The following is an 18,620-nucleotide window of genomic DNA, read 5'->3' as shown; positions in this document are numbered from 1 at the left end:
GTCGGAGCAGTGTTGCGGAACGAACGTGTTATTTACTTAAATAGCACGAGAATTCTGGATCAATCTGAAAAATCTCTATCCCTTGCACACACTACTCCTTTCGCCTGCCGAGTGAGTCACGCCTACCCCGAAAGCGAAATAGCTTAATGGTGTAATAAAAAGATATAGTAGCATTCCTCCATTCGTATAATTACTAATAACAACAATTTAATAGAACTAATTTTCATATTATTTAATCATGAAGAATAGAATACAATTAAAGCGCAATAATACCAAAGCGTCTATTATCATCAATTTCAGACCTAAGCAGAATCTGGATAGTAATGTTTAATTTCATGAATGTGACTAAGTACCCGTTCACCAGTTTCGAGATCATTCAGAATCACGTCATTCCGCTGATAGACTTCGACAATATCAAAGGGTCCTATATATCCGACGGAAAATTTATTTTCCTTAACTTCCTTGAGCTTGAGTACAAAATCTCCTACCTCGAAAACATTTTTGTGCAAATTGCGATAATAATAGTGCTTGGACCTCAGTTTCGCGTCCGTGAGATTCTTAGTAGCGATCGCGTGAAGTTCGTCCAACCGAGTAACCACATCATGAAGGTACGAACCGTAAGTTTCGAGGATTTCAGTATAAGGGTAGGATGATGTCATACGAGCCTCCTTTCTAAATACTAGGTGATAAGATGAACATTTGGTACCTTTGTGCACTGAAAAATTATACGAGAGTATAGCGAATGGAAGCAAAGTATCCTAGTCGTCATAGTCACGCAAATAATGCTTTAGGTAATCTGTTAATACCTGATGGCTCTGTTCGAGACCTCCGTTTATCGGAGGGTGGTAACCAGAACCTGAAAGCTGTATTTGTCTTAAAGATCTCAGTGAGGTTTCCAATTATTTTATTGATAAATGATGTACCTCGATCGGATAGAATAGCTCTCGGACAATCGAATTTAACAATAAATTTCCGAGCAAAAGCATCAGCTATGGTAGTTGCACGGATATTGGGCACGGTTACGACAAGACAATACTTCGTGAGGTCGTCCTGCATTGCTGGGATATCCACGTTTCCGTTCGGTGTTTTTTCTAAGTGTCCTACAGTATCCAAGCAGACCTTGTCAAAAGCTGTAGCAGGCGTGTCCGCGAGCACCATCATTTGTCTTGTTTTTATTCGGACTAGTGTATTAAACTGACAGCTTTGACACGTTTTTATATTTTCCTGTATTTCCCTTACCATATTCGGCCAATAAAAACGTTTGCGTATTCGGCGGTAGCTCTACCCTTCCCAATCAGAGCGTAACTTTGAGATCACTCTTAAAGAACACCCTTCGAATAATGTTTCTAAGCGCAATATTGGGGAGCTTCTCAAGTGCATCGTTACTTTTAGAGATCCTAACGGATTTTGTGCAGGTACTTATCATGGCCTGTTTCAACCCATTTAAAACAGTATAGAGATCGTCTTTTGTGGTAAGGTCAAAGAATCGATCATGACAAACTAAGCTAACATTTTTTATTGCTCTGGATTGCGACACCACGATTGATCCTCTTCTAACGCGTTGTTTAATCAATGTAACTTCGAGAATGTAATCTAGATCTGTCAATAGAGAGCCTATTGACGTCACGAGTTTATAATCCACAGAAACAAAATGCGCGATATTGTCTCGTGTCATCACCAGAGAGTTGGAGGTGATATTTGGATTCGAATCCTGATTTTGTGGCACCAAAGAGGGAATGAATCTACAAGGAAGTGGCAGTAGCGGTTCGGGCGGAATAGTTTCGTACAGTCTGACTCCTTCAGGCTGTATCTCCTTAGAATTTCGTTGAAACAATATATGGGGTCGAGGAGTATTTACGAAAGGTTCATTTTCGACAGAATCTGTAGCAAGCGGAGGAACGATGGGTGTTGAACACGATGTAGAAGGGGGATTTAAGAAATTCGGAGTTCTCTGGCTCTCGATAACTGAGTTGCACAAACTTGTAAGCATCTCATTCACGGGCGTAGAGGCAATTACGGTGTCTTATGCTTCAGAATTGACATCTGAATATACTGTGTCGGTATCGGAGAGAGCTCTTTTTTGCTGAACAAGTTTTCGATGGAAATGGGCTGCTTCTGTAAGCAGCAGGTGGAAGATACTCGTTGTCGTCTTCATATCTCATCATTCTACGACGAGAAATTCGCGATTTTCGCGGTGCTGGTAAAGAGCTCGATTTAGAGTCGAAAAAAGAGCACAAAGATTCACAATAGGATCTGAAAGGTATCTCTTTATAATTCGGCCTAGATTTTGAATGATTTTGCATTCTGACTTTAACCGCGATTCCTGAGCTAGGAGAATCGTTATCAGTCATTGCACGTAGACTTTTCTGGCAACAATTCTTTCTTCTCTTCACTATATCGAATCGGATTTCTTCGTAGAGGTTTGGAAGTGATCGGAGAAATACGAACTTCATGTATAGTGCAATCACTGACGTTTTCAGGTGGGTTCCGGAAAGCGCGTCTGCGTTTTGGTTTGTTTTTATAGATTTGTACACGCTTTCATATCGATAGTCGCGAAGCTTACCTCTTCAACGCATCAATCGTGAAGATGGATCTTTCACAGAGTGGAGCTACCTTAACGCCTGATGGTCGGTTATCACCAAGAAATTTTGCCTATAAAGGTAGTGCCTAAAATGTCGTACATATTCGACGAGAGACAAACATTCTTTTTCAGTGGCAGAGTAATTTCTTTTAGCTTTTGTCAGCAATCGCAGCCCGTATGATACAGGTAAATCGCTTCCCAACTTGCCCTGACTAAGTACAGCTCCGATCGCAAAATTAGCGAAGAATTTCCTATGGTAACCCACCAATTCGAGAAATTCTCTAACATTTTTCTGATTTTTGGCTGAAGGGAAATTTGTCACAGCTATGATTTTGTCAGGATCAGGGCTCACTACGTCTCCAGAGATGATGTGACCTAAATACTTTACTTTTATGGAGAGAAAGGCGCACTTTTCTGGTTGAGGCGGCGAATAGGCGCTTCGCTCTCTTCGCGTGTTCTTTAACAGAGGACGAGAAGATGACAATGTCGTCAAGATAGATGAATAACTCCTGTAAGCTCCTGTAAGGCCCTGCGTCCTTCTCAAATATTCGTAATGGCCGGTGTCGGTGGAAAAGGCAGTCTTTGGCCCATTAGCAGGGTGTATAGGGATTTGATGGAATCCCCTGGCGAGATCAAAAACAGAGAAGTATTCAGCGTTGCCTAATTTATCGAGAATATCGGTTATATTAGGCAGCCGGTACGCATCTCCTATAGTCTTCGCATTTAAAGCTCAAAAATAAATTACCATTCACCATTGTCGATTCCTAGCAGCATCTGGATTTTCGATTCTTTAATTACACCGAGTTCGAGAATTTTGCCTATTTTCTTCCTTAATTCCTCCTTATGAATTGGCGCATAGCGATACTGTTTCTTCACCAAAGGCACATCGTCTATGGTGGGAATGGTATGCTGTACCAAGGTCGTACCAGGATACTCATCGCCTGGGAGAAAGAATAAAAAGGAAACTCCTCGATCAGTTTAATGACGCTCTTCTTTGCATCCGCTTGCAAGTTTTTAACTTCTGCTAATTCGCAGATACGACGCACTCGTTGTCATTTTGATAGGCGAGGACCCGATCGGTTGTTGAGCACTTTTTCGAGCTCTTCGTCGGATTCGGAGGGTGACTCGAGTTCCTTATCAATGTCATAAACGTCGAATTCAACATTTTTCTGGGGAGCTATCTGCAAATCTATATCTTCGTAACCGACGTTATAGGCCAGTGCAAAGAATTTTCCATTTTCATTGGTAACTGCTGCATGACCAATAAAGACGTTTTCGCCTGCATCTATAAGTGAAAGATAGCCCTCCTTACTTTCCGCATTTAAAACCTCGACAGACACTACGTGTCGAGTTCGCGCTTTAAGAGTGAGAACCGAAGTTTTTAAGGCAGACTCATAGTGTTTTTCGCCTTCGAAATTTAAAAACTTTTCTGGATTTAAAAACGGTATAGGATTGATAGGTCTACTGATGGTAACGATTGCTTTGTGATGATATGATATAGTCACTTGTTTCTGGAAAAAGTATTCTTCACCAAGAATACCATCCTCCGGAACCTTTACATTGTTAGGCATTACGTACAATTTTACAGGGGTATCGAATACATTCAGGATGGTGGATCCGTAAAAAAGGTATCGATCCTTCTGTAATTCCGGTGATAGTAAGCCTCACTGGTCTTTGGTTCCCAAACTTCAACTTTGACAACTGGGCAGCGGGAATAACAGTCTTGACACCTGACGGTATAGCGACCACAGAAGCCCTGACAGTTCTCACTGGCACGCTCGCCGTCGCATTCGAGCGGCGAGCGCTCTGGGAGTTTAAATTCTCAGAGACATTGACTGTGGAACCAGATAGAACTCGGCTTGATGGAGAAAACGCACGACTCGCTGAACTGGGCATCTGTGCTCGCAATAGATTGGCCGGATTTCTGCATCGCGATGTTTCATGGTCAAGGTCATTACAAAGGTGCAGAATAGTGCCTTATTCGAGATTTGAGGTCGGTTATCACTCCATGACACGGTTTTATGTTTTGGATCGCTACTTCCGCGAGAATATAATAAAAAACTTGGATATTCCGGGTCATCACAGGCTAATACCCTAACTCGGTACACATGCTTTTCGTGTTCTTGCTAAAGGTACGATTTCTTGGACCAAAAGTCTTGTTCATAAAAACGAGATGGAAACAGCGAATATGAGTATGCACCATATTTTGCCTGCTTTTGAACTCACGATATTCCTCGTGTTTAGTTGATGTATCAGGGAATTCAGGGGAGAAGTCGCGTCGAGCAAAGCGTACTGCTGTTGCGCGCGTTCTCTGTCTGCTCAATGCACGACGTTCTTCCTTGCGCGCGAGTTTAATAGCTTCAATTAAATTTTGCGGCCGCTGGTTTTTCGCTGACATACGCTGTTCTAGATAATCAGACAATCCACCTATAAAATATTCTACTGGATTAGACAACTCCATTAATTTCTTAATTTCGTCTTTCGGACGAAAACTCAATGCAGCCTTTGCTCCACGCAGCAAATGTTGCACGTGCGTTCGGTATTCGCTTACATTTTCGTCAGGAAGCATATTGCGATTAGGATTAACGAACTGCAGTCTGATCTAAGAATCTAAATAACTGCGGTTCTCATTACATTAATCAAGAACGTTAGATTGGAGAAAAGAGAGTATTAAATTTTGGTTGAAAAGTTAAGAGAAGTCGATGTGAAAAATTTCAAACATCACAGATAGAATAAAATAGGTGTAAATTAATGATTATTAAACCATAGATTTTTGTATAAGACGCTGATACACTTGTATTCTAAATCCAATTAAAATCTCGCGAAAGAAATTCGTCACTGATTTCTGAGCAAAAATTGTCTAACACAAAAAACGTGAAAAATATATAAATTCCTAACTTTTGGAAAAATCGTTGTATCGAAACGGGGTTTTCGTGAAACTGAAAACAAAGGCGTTTAAAACGATTTCAAAGGTTAAAATTAAAATTAAAATTAAAAAGAATAATGGGCTACTAAAAAAGATGATTTTTTAATAAGATTTAAGAATTCTCAACCAAAAAGTTGAATTTTCAACTAAAGAAGATAAAGGTTTAAACAAAAATAGAGTTGGACCTGTCGCAACGGGACTCGGTCCGTCCCGATCCGACGAGTCCTACTGTATTAACTTACTGCCAAAAAATACGATTTTTCAATAAGACTAAAGAACTGTCAACCAAATGTTGAATTTTCCACTAAAAAGATGAATTTGTAAACAAACGATTAATTGGCATAAAAAAGACGATTCTTTAAACTAATTTAAGAATTTTTAACTGAAAGTTGAATTTTCTACTAAATAAGATGAATTTTTAACCAAAAAGTTTAACTTACTACAAAAAGACGATTTTTTAAACAAAATTTAAGAATTATAAACAGAAAAGTTGAATTTTTAAACAAACGATTAATTTACTATTAAAAAAGACGAATTTCACATAAAATTCAAGAATTGAGATTACTACCAATAAGACGATTTTTAATAAAATTTAAGAATTGGGAACCAAAAAGTTGAATTTTGAATCGAAAAGATGAATTTTTAAACAGACGATTAATTTACTACTACGAAGGGTGTTCAAAAAGTAAGTTTCCCTAGTCTGCCGTTTTGCCCCAGCGCCATTTAGTGAGCTGGGACCGAACATAGTTTTAGTTTAGGATATACCGATAAGAGCGGAACCGGTCTTAGCTGCCGAAAAAATTATTTTCATCAGCACCGGTTCGGATAATATGGAGCTACCTGTGAAAAACGTGTCCGCTTGTGAGTTTCGTGCAGTTATTCGCTTTTTAACTGCAAAAGGGCTTAATCGCAACGAAATTTACATTGAATTAGTGCATATTTCTGGTGACAAATGCATGAGTGTGCAAATGGTGTGTCGGTGGCGTACAGATTTTCTCGAGGGACGTGGAGAAGTTTATGATGAGCAGCGTGCAGGCAGGCCAAAAACCACCATTACAGATGACTTCAGTCTGCAGGAAAATTTCTTGACATGTTTAAAGATGAATTCAAAAATGTTAACTCACGCATTGTGATAGGGGATGAAACGTGGATTCACCACACAAACGCTTAAATGAAGCGACAAAGTATGGTTTGGAAGAAATCAGAAGAGAGTGCTCCAAAAAAAGCAAAAATCCAGTATTCTGCTGGTAAGATTAAGGCCACAGTTTGTTGGGACAACGAAGGTGTTCTGTTGATTGATTTTCTTAAATCCGGTACCACGATAAATGCAGATCGTTACTGTGAAGTACTAAATAAACTTAAAAGTGCCATTAAACGAAAGCGTCCTGGAAAATTATCGAGAAAAGTGTTGCTTTTTCACGACAACGCACGGCCTCATTTTGAAAAAAGACACAAACCTTACTGGAAAAATTCGAATGGAAAATTTTTGATCACCCACCCTACTCTCCAGATCTCTTACCAAGTGACTTTTTTCTTTTGCCTAAGTTAAAGGAAAGTTTGGGTGGTCATCACTTCAATTCAAATGATGAAGTGGAAGACTTTGTTAAATTATTCTTTAAAAAACAGGGCAATGATTTTTATAAACAAGGTTTGTCAAAGCTTGAGAACAGATATAAAAAAATGTATTCAAGTCCAAGAGGACTATGTAGAAAAATAGTTTATAAGTCAAACAATAAATACATATGTTACTTTAACCTAAAAATTGTGTTTTACTCTTTTCCCGGAGCATGGAAACTTACTTTTTGAACACCCCTCGTAAAAAAGACGAATTTTTAACGAAACTTAAGAATTCTGAACAAGAAAGTTGAATTTTAATTAAAAAAGAAAAAAAAACGAATTTTTGAAAAAAATTTTTTTTAAAATTACATTTGTTCAAACAATATATAATTATTTGACCTATGTTAATAAATATTCCACTACATTAGTCGTAATAAATTTTAGTCACATTTTTTCAAACCCTAAAAAATTACTTTAAAAACTCAAAAAAGTGATTTTTCCCCATGCATTTTACATTTTATTTCGTAAGAAAATTTTCATGACTCAATTATTAAAAATCGATGAATCGCTCGCGAGTAATCCATTGTTGAAAGAAAATGATCAAGAACTTTACTTTGTTAATAACTTTTGAAAAAATAAATTTGTTGCAAAAATATCTTAGGGAAGTTACGCCTGGGGAGCGCGACTGTTGGTTCTCGCGCTTCGTGCTCAATACTGTTATTCTTTCGCGCTTCGCGCTCGATCATATATACCTCGCGCTACGCGCTCGGTCATTATATTTTCGCACATAGTTGCGCAAACCTTTTAAAATCAAGACTCAAAACATCCACCACTGTAATTTGGTGATTGCGAATTCTCTTTTGTTAAAGCTCTTTCGGCTTTAACGAACACATTCTCATTACGTATCTCGTGCTTCGCACTCGATTTTTTTATAAAATGTCAACTTTTCTAAATTATACAAAACACTTTTATATCAAATATGATCAATTTTTTATGTAACTCTGTCTAGGATTGCTCATTCAAAAATTGTAAAAAAAAGAGTTCTATATAGATTCTTATGTCTTTTTTTCATCCTTTCTATCCTTTTTTCAAATATTTAATTCGTTTATTTTTAATCTTATTTTTTACAATTGAAAAAAATCTGCATAGCCTATCTAAAAATGATTAATAATAAATTTATAGATCTTTTCAGGTGAACATTTTTTGTCTGTTAATTTTAGTTTGTACCTTGTGTCGCTTGCTTAAGAAAATTTAATATTTTTATTTTGAATGTTATTTTTTACGTCTAAAGAAAAAACTACGTGTCCTATCAAAAATTATAGCTGTTTTTTTTAATCAACAATTTTTGTCTAATTTTTTTCGTAGCTTGTGTCGTATGTACAAACAAACCGTACATAAAATTTTTAAATCTTAAAAAAATGTGGTTTCGAAAAAGTTTGGTACGATCAAATTTGGAATTTTCAACTTTTCGACCAAATTGAAAAAGTTGTTATCATAATCTGGTAGGGCTTTCAAAAAGCAATGTTTTTCTTCTTCTTACTTTTTTTCATATCGTGCGTTGTTTGGCTTAAAATTTTCATTTTAGTTTTTATTTTTTTTATTTTGAATATGCTCTAAATATGATAATTTTCTTTTTACAGAAAAAAGTCATGAGGATAAATTGTTTTTGTTTCTGAGTATTATGAATAACCGTCCATAGAATTTTGAAATCTTGAAAAAATGTAGTTTTAAAAATTTTGAAAACGTGATCACTTTTTGAATTTGGATCCAAAATAGCTGGCTTACAAACTTGTTCTTTCTTTTTAGGCCTTCAAAAAGTGTGTCAAAGCAGAATCCAATCTGATAAATTTTTCGAAAGTTATCGTGCCTACAGTATACAGACTACAGACTACAGACTACCGACATACAGTCAGAAAAAAATCTTCTTAAAAATAGTTTTTTTGCCTCAGTGGGTCTCAAAACGTGGAGATTTGATGAAAACCGACAAATTGAAATTTTACATAAAACCAATACCTTCTCCTTAGGATGAGAATGTAAAAACGTCAAAGTGGCCCAATCGGGGCACCTATTTGCAAAGGGAAGAACGCTAGATATTGGTATAATTAGGTCGGAATAGTTTAATTAACTGTATGACCATAATTTTATTAGTACAGAAACCTTGTTATTTCAACGAGATGTAGTTTAATCAGAGGCTTTTGTTGATTTTAAAGAAACATATTTTTTCAGTGTACAATTCTATTTTCTATAGACTATACCCCCCCCCCCCCCCCCCCCCCCCCCTCTATGTATTCGTATCAACCTTTTGTGCGATAATTCGCAATTGCTTTAAAGACTTCTCTTTGATATCCCCACTACTGACAGGATAATTAAAGCATGTGCGTGCTCTTTCTCGCTCTTTCTCCCTCGTTTCTCTCTCTCTGAACTCTCTTACCAAGCATCTCCTGAAATCTCATCATGATTCCCCACGAAAAATTTTAAAGGTAATCCATCAAAGTGTCTTTTCTGCTATGTGTCCCCACCACTGCTAGACATTTTTTTTTTTAATCAGACATGTGTCATTTGTTACAAAACCTATGGCACCCCCCTCCACCAACGCAGCCCCTTACTTCCCACGCTTGTTTTTTAAGTTTAATTCTTCAAGTATTACGCAATTTTTTAAAAATAAGTTGCGTATGCTTCAGGTTTCTCATTATAGTGCAAACATCATTTTTAATGTTGAAAACTCTGTATTCTGTAGATTAGATTAGATTACACCTAATTTTAGAAGATTCGTGAATTTTATAGCCTCAGAAGCGAGAAGTTTCACTATAAATTCGAGGTCTATTTTTCTAGATCATCATTCAGTTCGATTCTGTGACTGCATACTTTTCGACGAAAATGGGGAAAGAATTGTACTTGAATCTCCTGATAGTTTTCGTGTTTTTGAGGCAAGGAGCGGTGGTCTTATCTAAAGAAAATATAGGTGAGTTGAAATTCTCTTACATGAAAACTTTTTCATGTACTGAATTTTTTCTGCAGATTTGTCTTTTTGATTTAAAAGTTTTGCTCTTTTCGTGAAAATATTGCATCTTTCTTGGATGCAAATGCAATTGTTTTGTTAAAAATTCAACTATTTCTTAGAAAATTTACTATTTAATTAAAATTCGTATGAAACTGCTTGGTCACAAAATTTAATAAACTTGTTAAAGTCATGCTTCTCGGCTAAAAAATCAAGTATTTAGCAGAAAATTAAGGTATTCTTTATCATTCTTATTTGGGTGTTGAAAAATGAACTTGAATCTTCTTTGGATAAGAATTTTACTAATTTTTACGGTTTTTTTAAATTAAGCTGGTTAGGAGGAAATTTCGTCTTTCTGGAATAAAAATTTATCTGTTTAGTTGAAAATTCAACAGTTTAGTTGAAAAGTCATACTTTTTGCTTAAAAATTCTGCCGTTTTGTTGAAAATTGAAATATTTCACAGAAAACTTGCTTTTTGTTTTAATTTAATATTTTGGTGTTAAAAATAGAACTGAAATATTTTCTGGATAAAAATTCAACTTAACATTTTTTTTCAATTAAAAATTTATCTGCTTTAAGTAAAATGTTATCTTCCTTAGATAAAAATGCAACTGTTTGATTGAAAATTCTACTGTTATGTTGAAAATTCAACTATTTCATAGAAAATTTATTTTTTGTTTAAAATGTATATTTTAATGTTGAAAAATGAACTGAGATGTGTTTGAGATAAAAGTTCAACTTTCTAAAGAAAAGTTTGCCTTTTTTTATGAGAAATTCATCGGCTTTAGTGAAAAAATTCATTCTTTGTTAGGTAACAATTCAACTCAGTAGCAGAGAATTAAACTATTTTGTTAAAAATACGTATTTTAGGTTGATAAAAATCGTTTTCGATTGAAAATTAAATTTTTTGCGTAGAAACTTATTTTTTGTTTAAAAATTCATATTTTGTTCGTTACCAATTTTTTTGAAAACTTAGCTTTTTTATTTAATATTTTATTAGTGTAAGTAGAAAATTCTTTTTTTTTCATGGAAGTGCAACTTTTGGGTTAAAAATTATTATTCTTCACTTAATTATTTAACTATTTTGTTACAAAGATTTGGTTGGGTCACATTGCTAAAAAATCTTTTTTTTAAGATTCATATTTTTAGTTTAAAATACATCTTTTTGATTAAAAGTTGAACTATTTTCTCGAAATTAGTTTAAATTAAAAACTCAACTACTTGTATTAAAGTTAAACTTCATTTTTTTAAATTTATTATTTTGATAAAACGCTTACGTCTTTGGTAGAAAAATTAAATCTTTAGTGGAAAAAAAATTTTTTAGTTTAAAATTAATTTTTTACTCAAAAATGTAACTAGTTTTACATTTTCTTAAGATTGACCTTTTTGTTTGGAAATTCTTTTTTTTTTTTGAAAAAAAAGAAACAATTTTCTTAGTTTGAAATTTCATTTTTGTTGGGTAAAAATGCATCAGTTTCGTGGAATTTTTTTTGCTGAATTCATATTTTTTGTTTGAAAATTAAATATTTGTAAGGAAAATTCGTTTTTGGCTTGAAGGTTCAACAGCGAGGGCCTATAATGCGTTACTTAATATAAGTACGGCCCATTATATAGTATGCACAGTAAACCCCGAGATCTTATTTATCTGAAGTTTGAAAAAAACTCTGCAAATAATTGAAAGTTACAATTATCCGACGGCAGATAATTTTTATAGCGAGCCGGATAAAAATTAGAGATATATTCCTGAGATGGGAAAGCCAGAATGACCGTTAGCCAATATTTGATCGCTTATGCGCTCCGTCTGACCATAGATGGCTCGCACTACTTGCACTCGCAGCAATCCTCGTGAAAGAGTGGTGTAACGTCGCGCGTTTGAATGGTCAGCCGTCTCTCTACAGCGTCCGAGCTGAGCATACTGTAGGCGAAACGGTAATTCCTAATGCTCGGAAGATATTATCAAAAGAAGAACGCGACGGCGGAAAGTTAGAATCAGTCTGAAAAATTAAAGTCCGTATTGAGTGAACTGAATTGAAAAAAGTAAATGCACGCAAATTAAGCATACCTTGTGTATTTAAATTTTTGGTGCGTATAAATAATTTTTATAAAAATAATATATGGGGTCCAAATAAAATATTTATTTACATAATTAGCATAACGGTACACATAATACGAGATTAAATATAACAACTTACGACCGGGTCCATTGCCAACCAGACAGGTTTCTTCACTTCAAATCGCAGAATCTCTCGGGGGCGAAATATTTTATTTTTTAGATAGAATTAGTATTATTTGAATTTCATTCTTTGTTTAGAAAAAAATAATCCGCCAAAAAAATTTTAAAAATGTTCAAAATGAACAAACTGACGGCAGTTTTTCCAAATAAATTAAAAGTAGATTTTCTAAAAAAAAGTATAATAACTTCAATGACCAGAGGAACTTTTTTCTCAGAAATAATTTTGATGAAATGTCTCCTATTAGCAGATACTTTTCCAAAATATTTAGAACAATAAAAATGCGGGGGTTTCCAGGAAATATTTTTATTATGTTCAGAGGCTTAGAGAAAACATCGCGGTTTTCAGAAACAAAGCAAAAATGCAAATACGCAAAAGCTCTTTAAAAATGTTTTTAGCTAATCGAAAAAATTAGCATGGCCTAATTTTTATTGAAAAGAAAATATTTAGTGTACTCTGTCTGACTTGAAATGGATTTTGTCTACATGACTATTTTTGCTTCCTTTCCGTATATAATTTACACAAGCATGACATTTTTTTATGTAACTCAAATACGATATTATATATATACTTTTTGCGATGAAAAATATTTAAATAAATACTGGTTTTACGATAATAAAGTATTGTTTCTCCGCAATTCAAAATTGCAAAAATAGAAACAAGTATAGCGTATTGGAACCCTAAAAAAAGACTAATTAATTTGCAATGAAAATAAATATGCAGTTCGTTTACCCGAATTCAAAAAAAATGTTAAAAATTTTTCTTCTTTGCATAATTTTTAAGGTTTCTTTAATTTCAATTATCTTTTTTGCATTGCTGATGTTAGGCATTTTTTCAGAAAACACGGTAGAATTAAATAGGAATGATCCCTTCTAAAATAATTGGTCAAAATCCGAAAAAAATGTAGAGCCTATTATAGCCCTCGGAAACGCAAGAAAAATTAAAGCTGAAGAAAATTAAAAAATTCCCAAAACAAAATTTTTGTAAACATTTTGATGAATTACGATTTCGTATTCGATAAAATTGTTTTTTGACTCACCCCATTAATTTTTTTATAAGAGTTCTCCGCCTTCATCCTAAATAAAACATAATAGCCCATCTGCTCTCCAGAAAATATTATTCATATTTTTCAGTCTTCTTTCATACGAGTACATACATTTTTTGATTTTCACAGTTCAATAGTCTAATTTACAAATAAAAAATTATTCAATCAAATGTTTTATACTTGTGTTGAGCCCCTATTGGAAAGAAAAATCATTCAAATAGTTTACAATGGCAGTATTTTCTTTTCTCACGTCGAAGAAATTAATTTTAAATATAAACAAAGACAAATATTGATTCAAAAATTATAATCAGAACCTACTAAAATTCAATGGTCTTATAAGTACATTTTTTAAACATACACATTTTGAGAAAACAACCCGAATAGCTCTTCTTCCTATTAAATTAAACCGCAAGTTAATGTGAAAATATAAACCTTAGAGATCAAGAAATATAATGAATGTTATTATAATTTGTGAAAAAATGGTAGCCTAAAATGGCAAGGCATTTTTCTATAAACCCGTACATGTAGAAAAGGCACCAAAACATGAGTGAATTTGATAAATTTCTAATGAAAAAATGAATTTTTAGAGTTTTTTTGGCTCAAATTCTTGAAAGTAATCATTGTCTCCTTTAATATTAAAAAATAATTTGTCCGAATTAAGGAAGTCATTTAATACTTTAAACTATTTCAATAGTTCTTTTTTCTATTAGATTTAATCAGAATTTAATTTTAAAACACAAAATCAGAATAAGGTCGCGTTAAATATTACATGCATTTTTAATTTGGCGATAAAATCATTTGATTAATTCCAAAGAAACAATAATTCATGACGTAATCCCGGCTCGTATAAATCAGCTGTAAAAACAAACTCTTCTTCGCGCATGGCGCTCGCGCACACAGGTCGCCATGCGCATGAAGATACAAGTGAGTTCCACCCGCATCTGGTGAAATTCATCTTCGTTGAAACTTTAAGGCCTGCTGGCCTTAAAAAATTGACTTGCTTACACTTTCAGTTTTTTTTTAGAATTTTCTTACAGCTATCTATTACAAATTAACATCCATCCACACCTCTGTATTCTAATATATATTATATATATATATGTATTCTGTATCCGCTCGCCTCTGTATTCTAATCTTCCTCGCTGCGCCAAGCCTTGCCTCGCAGGCATGTCTCTTACATCTCCTTACATCTACTTCCTCTCCTATTTACAATCCTTCCTTCCCCATTCCTCTTCCTCCTTCCTTCTCTTCTTCTCCATCTCACCCAGCACCCCCGTCACCCACGCTACTGCTCTTTTGTCCCCCCTTTCATGCAACAATACCTTCATGCTTATCCCACTCTTTCCACCTCTTCACATTCCTCCCACCAATGCTTAACTTTTTCATCCCCCTTCCCACACAATAACACATTCTCTCTTTCTCTAGAAAGCCAGAACCTATTATCATTCTCCATGCAACCGCACCTCATTCTTCCTTCTCTTTCTGCATGCCATTCTTTTGAAACAACTCATATACCTCCCTCCCTTCCTTGTGCGTCCTTTTCACTTCATCCATCTGCAACCTATTCGTTTAAAAATACCTTTCCCTTTCCACCTTCATCTTTGCACCAGTACGTAAACTCGTTCTTCTTGTTGTACTCCTGACAATATAGTTCGGCGTATTCCTTGCCAACCCCAGTGTCCACTTTACATACCTCTCCAGTATCCTATTCACCTGCTCACTGACTTTCCACTCCACACCTCCACTCCGTAAAATAAAGCACTCATTACTAGCGAATTAAACAATTTCATCCTCCTTACAAAATCATCTGTGAACAACCTCTTCGCTAGCCTCCACACATGCCTCATCATCACAATTTCCCTTCTCACCCTCTCTTTTATATGATCCCTGCCCACATTCATTCGAAACAGGAAGCCCAGGTACACAAACTCTTTCACCTCCTGCACCGATTTTCCCTTCTACTTCCACTTTCCTCCCTTATTATTTATAAGTATCGTTACTTTTTTACACTTTTAAAAATGTTGAAATCCTCTTGAATTGTTTGATACAGTTTTTTAATCTTTGGCGTTCGTATGAAATCTTTGTGGAATATTTTGAAAACTTTTAAACAAATTTGAAATCGGTTTAAATCTCTGAAAGGTTTTAAAATATAATTTACTACTACCTTTAAAAAACTTTTAAAATCATTGAAATCTTTTCAAAACTTAAAAATCTTATTCAAATTTTTCAAGTTTTGTTACATGCCTTTTTGAAATCTCTGAGGTCGTTGAAATCTTCGTCAAATAGTTGTGAAATTTCTAAAATGTAATGTGCAAGCCCTTTTAAAATCTTTGAGATGAGTGAAATCCCTGTTAAATTTTCGAAATGCTTTTAAATATTTAAAACTTTTAAAAATATTTTGAAGTATTTTTCAACTTTTTAAAATATTTAGAAAAATTTTCTAAATCTAAAAATATTTCAAATATCTTTTGTATGTCCATGGTTCGTTCTAATTCTAATATTAAAGTCTTTTCACTGCAATCTATAAATTAATTCGAAAAGTTTACCAAAGGATTCTTGAAATGTCTTTGTTCATTTTGTCATGAAAAGAGATAAATTATATCTTGATCAATAAAAAACTGCTTGGTAACAAGGTTTCTTCAAAAAGAGATGTTTTTTCGCTGGATACCCTACTTTATGATCTCATTCGACGCAAAATGTTTAATCTGAAGTGATAATTTTAATTGTTCGCAAGAAATCATATAAAAAACTGTCTATATGTGTAACATCATAAAGTCATTCGTAGAATGTTTAAAATTAACAAAATAATTTTTATCTTTATGAATACACAAATATAACACAATTTTTTATACAATGTTATAAAAAAATAAAATTTTTGCCTTAGAATAAAACTTTCGGGGTGAAAAAATCATAAAGTAATTCCCAGCAAAATTAGATAAAAAATTGCTTTCACCTGTAAAAAAATACGACTACAAAAAAATTATTTTTGTAATCCTTTAATAAAAATCATGATATTTTATGTTTAAATATTTTTTTTCACTTCAATTAATAGTGTCTCAAGTATTTTAAAATAATTTTTTTTCGTAAAAATATTTTATGTCGTAAAAATGCGATAGATGTCTATTAGTTTATAACAGCCGTCTATGAAAATAAAATGTCTATTAAACACTTTATTTTAATTTTATTTTTATCTAGGAATTAACTTAATTGATTGCTGGTGTACTTAGTTTTTTACACGATCACTAAACTCAACTGTGACTTGCAGTTTCATTTGTCTGCGCTGTATTCCTACTAAGAAGACAGCTGCTTGCCCAACATTTTTTCAGTGGCTTTTACGTTCATTTTCGACCTTAAGCCTATGTAACGAGTATAACAGCTGATTAAGTCGGCCTTAAGATCAATATTTTTTCACCCATATTGAAAAATAAAAGTTTAAATAACACGGAAACTTTTTTAAGAATTATTAATAAATATTAAAGGACCGTTAGTGACAAGACATAGAGTTGTGGGAAGAAAAAAGTTTATTTATGATAATAAGAAATATCGACCGACGAATTTAGGCTTTATACAGAAGTATGGCTTCTATCTTTCTCTTCCGGTAATCATGCAATCTGTATTACCCCCAGACCCATAGAAGTTTGAAGTTGTTTACTCGCTGCGATAGTGCTGCTTTGACACAGATGATACGTAGATCAGACACAATTTGTTTATTTGCATTTCAAGTGCAAACATTAGTTTTTTCATTATTTGCGCACAATTTTCGTGAGCAATTTTCGTTGTTTTACCCCACCTTGCTAAATATAAACCTTATAACTAACCCATTGAGAACTTGGAAAATTGCTTGTAGGATTTTACAGCGCGGTCGGTATTGTTCCAAAATAGTAATTAAAAAATTCTTTTTTCACAAATCTAATTATTTAGGACCACAGATACATTCCTGCATCCCTTCTATTTAGCGTGCCAAATTTTTAACACCAAATTTCATTTTGTTTGGACGTAATTTGGGAAAGCAAAGTGCCGATCCAAGTTCAACTTGTATTATCTTTGACATTTTTTTGTTTCAAAATTTCCACTAGAACAAAGCAGAAATATGCACTTTCTTGCCTCCTTTTTCATTTTTCAAACTTTCAGAGCGACCGCTCATTTCGTTGAGACGTAAGTTGGGAAAGAAAAATTGAGGTCCGGCTTTGGTCACGTGACCCTCTCGTTACATAACCTTAGAGCACTACCAGCCAAGACAAACTGACTTTACGTTTACCTGAATACCATAATTTAAGTTACCTAATGAATTTAACTCAATCCTGAAACTAAGTCAAATTAAATTTTAAGCTTTTCTTTTTACTGTGTAGCATTTTAACGAATATAAGAAAATCGAAGGTTATTAGGACTACGAAAATAGATTAATTTCTGTGCTTTCTGCAGAGACATCATCAGCTCTTATTCGTCAAAAGCGTGCGTCTTCTTCATCTAGATTATCTAGAAATCAGCCCGATCCATCGCCGGAGACTCCCGCTTTATCAGTTCAAAACCCCTTACAACAGATTCCTGAAGGCTGTGTCCGAATTATGAAAAATGGTCAGGAAGTTGGACTTGGCGTTATAGTGGCTCCACGTACCATCGTAACGAAGGCTAGCATTTTTAACGAGAGAGCGCGATATCGTTTTGTATTCTACCAAAATGGAAAGCTAACGAGCCGAGAAGTTGAAGGTATCAAGCCAAACAGGAGATACAATTTCATACTGGAAGGAGCTGACGGAGAGAATGATGTTTGCATGGCTGACACTTCTAAAACTGAGCCTGAAATGCCAAAGAAAAGATTCGTATCCAAGTTGATTAGGGAATCAGGAATTTTTAAACACACGGAACAAATTCGGTGGATCTTTTCCAGAACAGGATGTTCTGAGCAAGACCTGTTCTTTTAAGTTTTTTTTTTGCTCGAAATATAGACATTGGGGGGTACTATTTTGATGTATATTTCAAGTCTTGAGTTGATGCGTTAAATAAAGAAGCCTCCACTTATCATACGCTTGTTTTTATTCTTATCATAACACAGGACCACAAAATGGTTTTGGGAGTCTACTGGGATTCTAATAGGTACACTTTATGTTTTTGAGGCCCCTGAACACGAATTCGTTCGCAGAATTGAGCCAGCACGTCAGGATTTGCAGTAAAATTAAAAAAAATGTTTAAAAACCTGGAATTACTGCATAATTTTGGATCCCACACCTACAAACCCCAAATTAACAAGCCCCAAACCTACAAACTAAAATGACCTAAACCA

The 18,620-nt window shown here is 34.2% G+C and overlaps 1 protein-coding gene across 1 annotated transcript in view; it reads left to right on the top strand.

The window, feature by feature from the left end:
• The window catches only part of LOC117181554, a 50,427-nt gene extending 32,116 nt beyond the window's left edge, over positions 1 to 18,311 (top strand). The window contains exon 2 of the mRNA XM_033374376.1: positions 17,762 to 18,311. Coding sequence (XP_033230267.1) covers positions 17,762 to 18,261 — 500 coding nt within the window. The 3' untranslated portion in view covers positions 18,262 to 18,311. The remainder of the gene's footprint in view (positions 1 to 17,761) is intronic.
• The last annotated feature ends 309 nt before the right edge of the window (positions 18,312 to 18,620 follow it).

The sequence above is a fragment of the Belonocnema kinseyi genome, chromosome 10 (assembly GCF_010883055.1).
Source record: "Belonocnema kinseyi isolate 2016_QV_RU_SX_M_011 chromosome 10, B_treatae_v1, whole genome shotgun sequence".
Taxonomy (NCBI): domain Eukaryota; kingdom Metazoa; phylum Arthropoda; class Insecta; order Hymenoptera; family Cynipidae; genus Belonocnema; species Belonocnema kinseyi.
The sequence above is the reverse complement of the archived record's forward strand: the minus strand, read 5'-3'. Positions and strand labels throughout refer to the sequence as shown.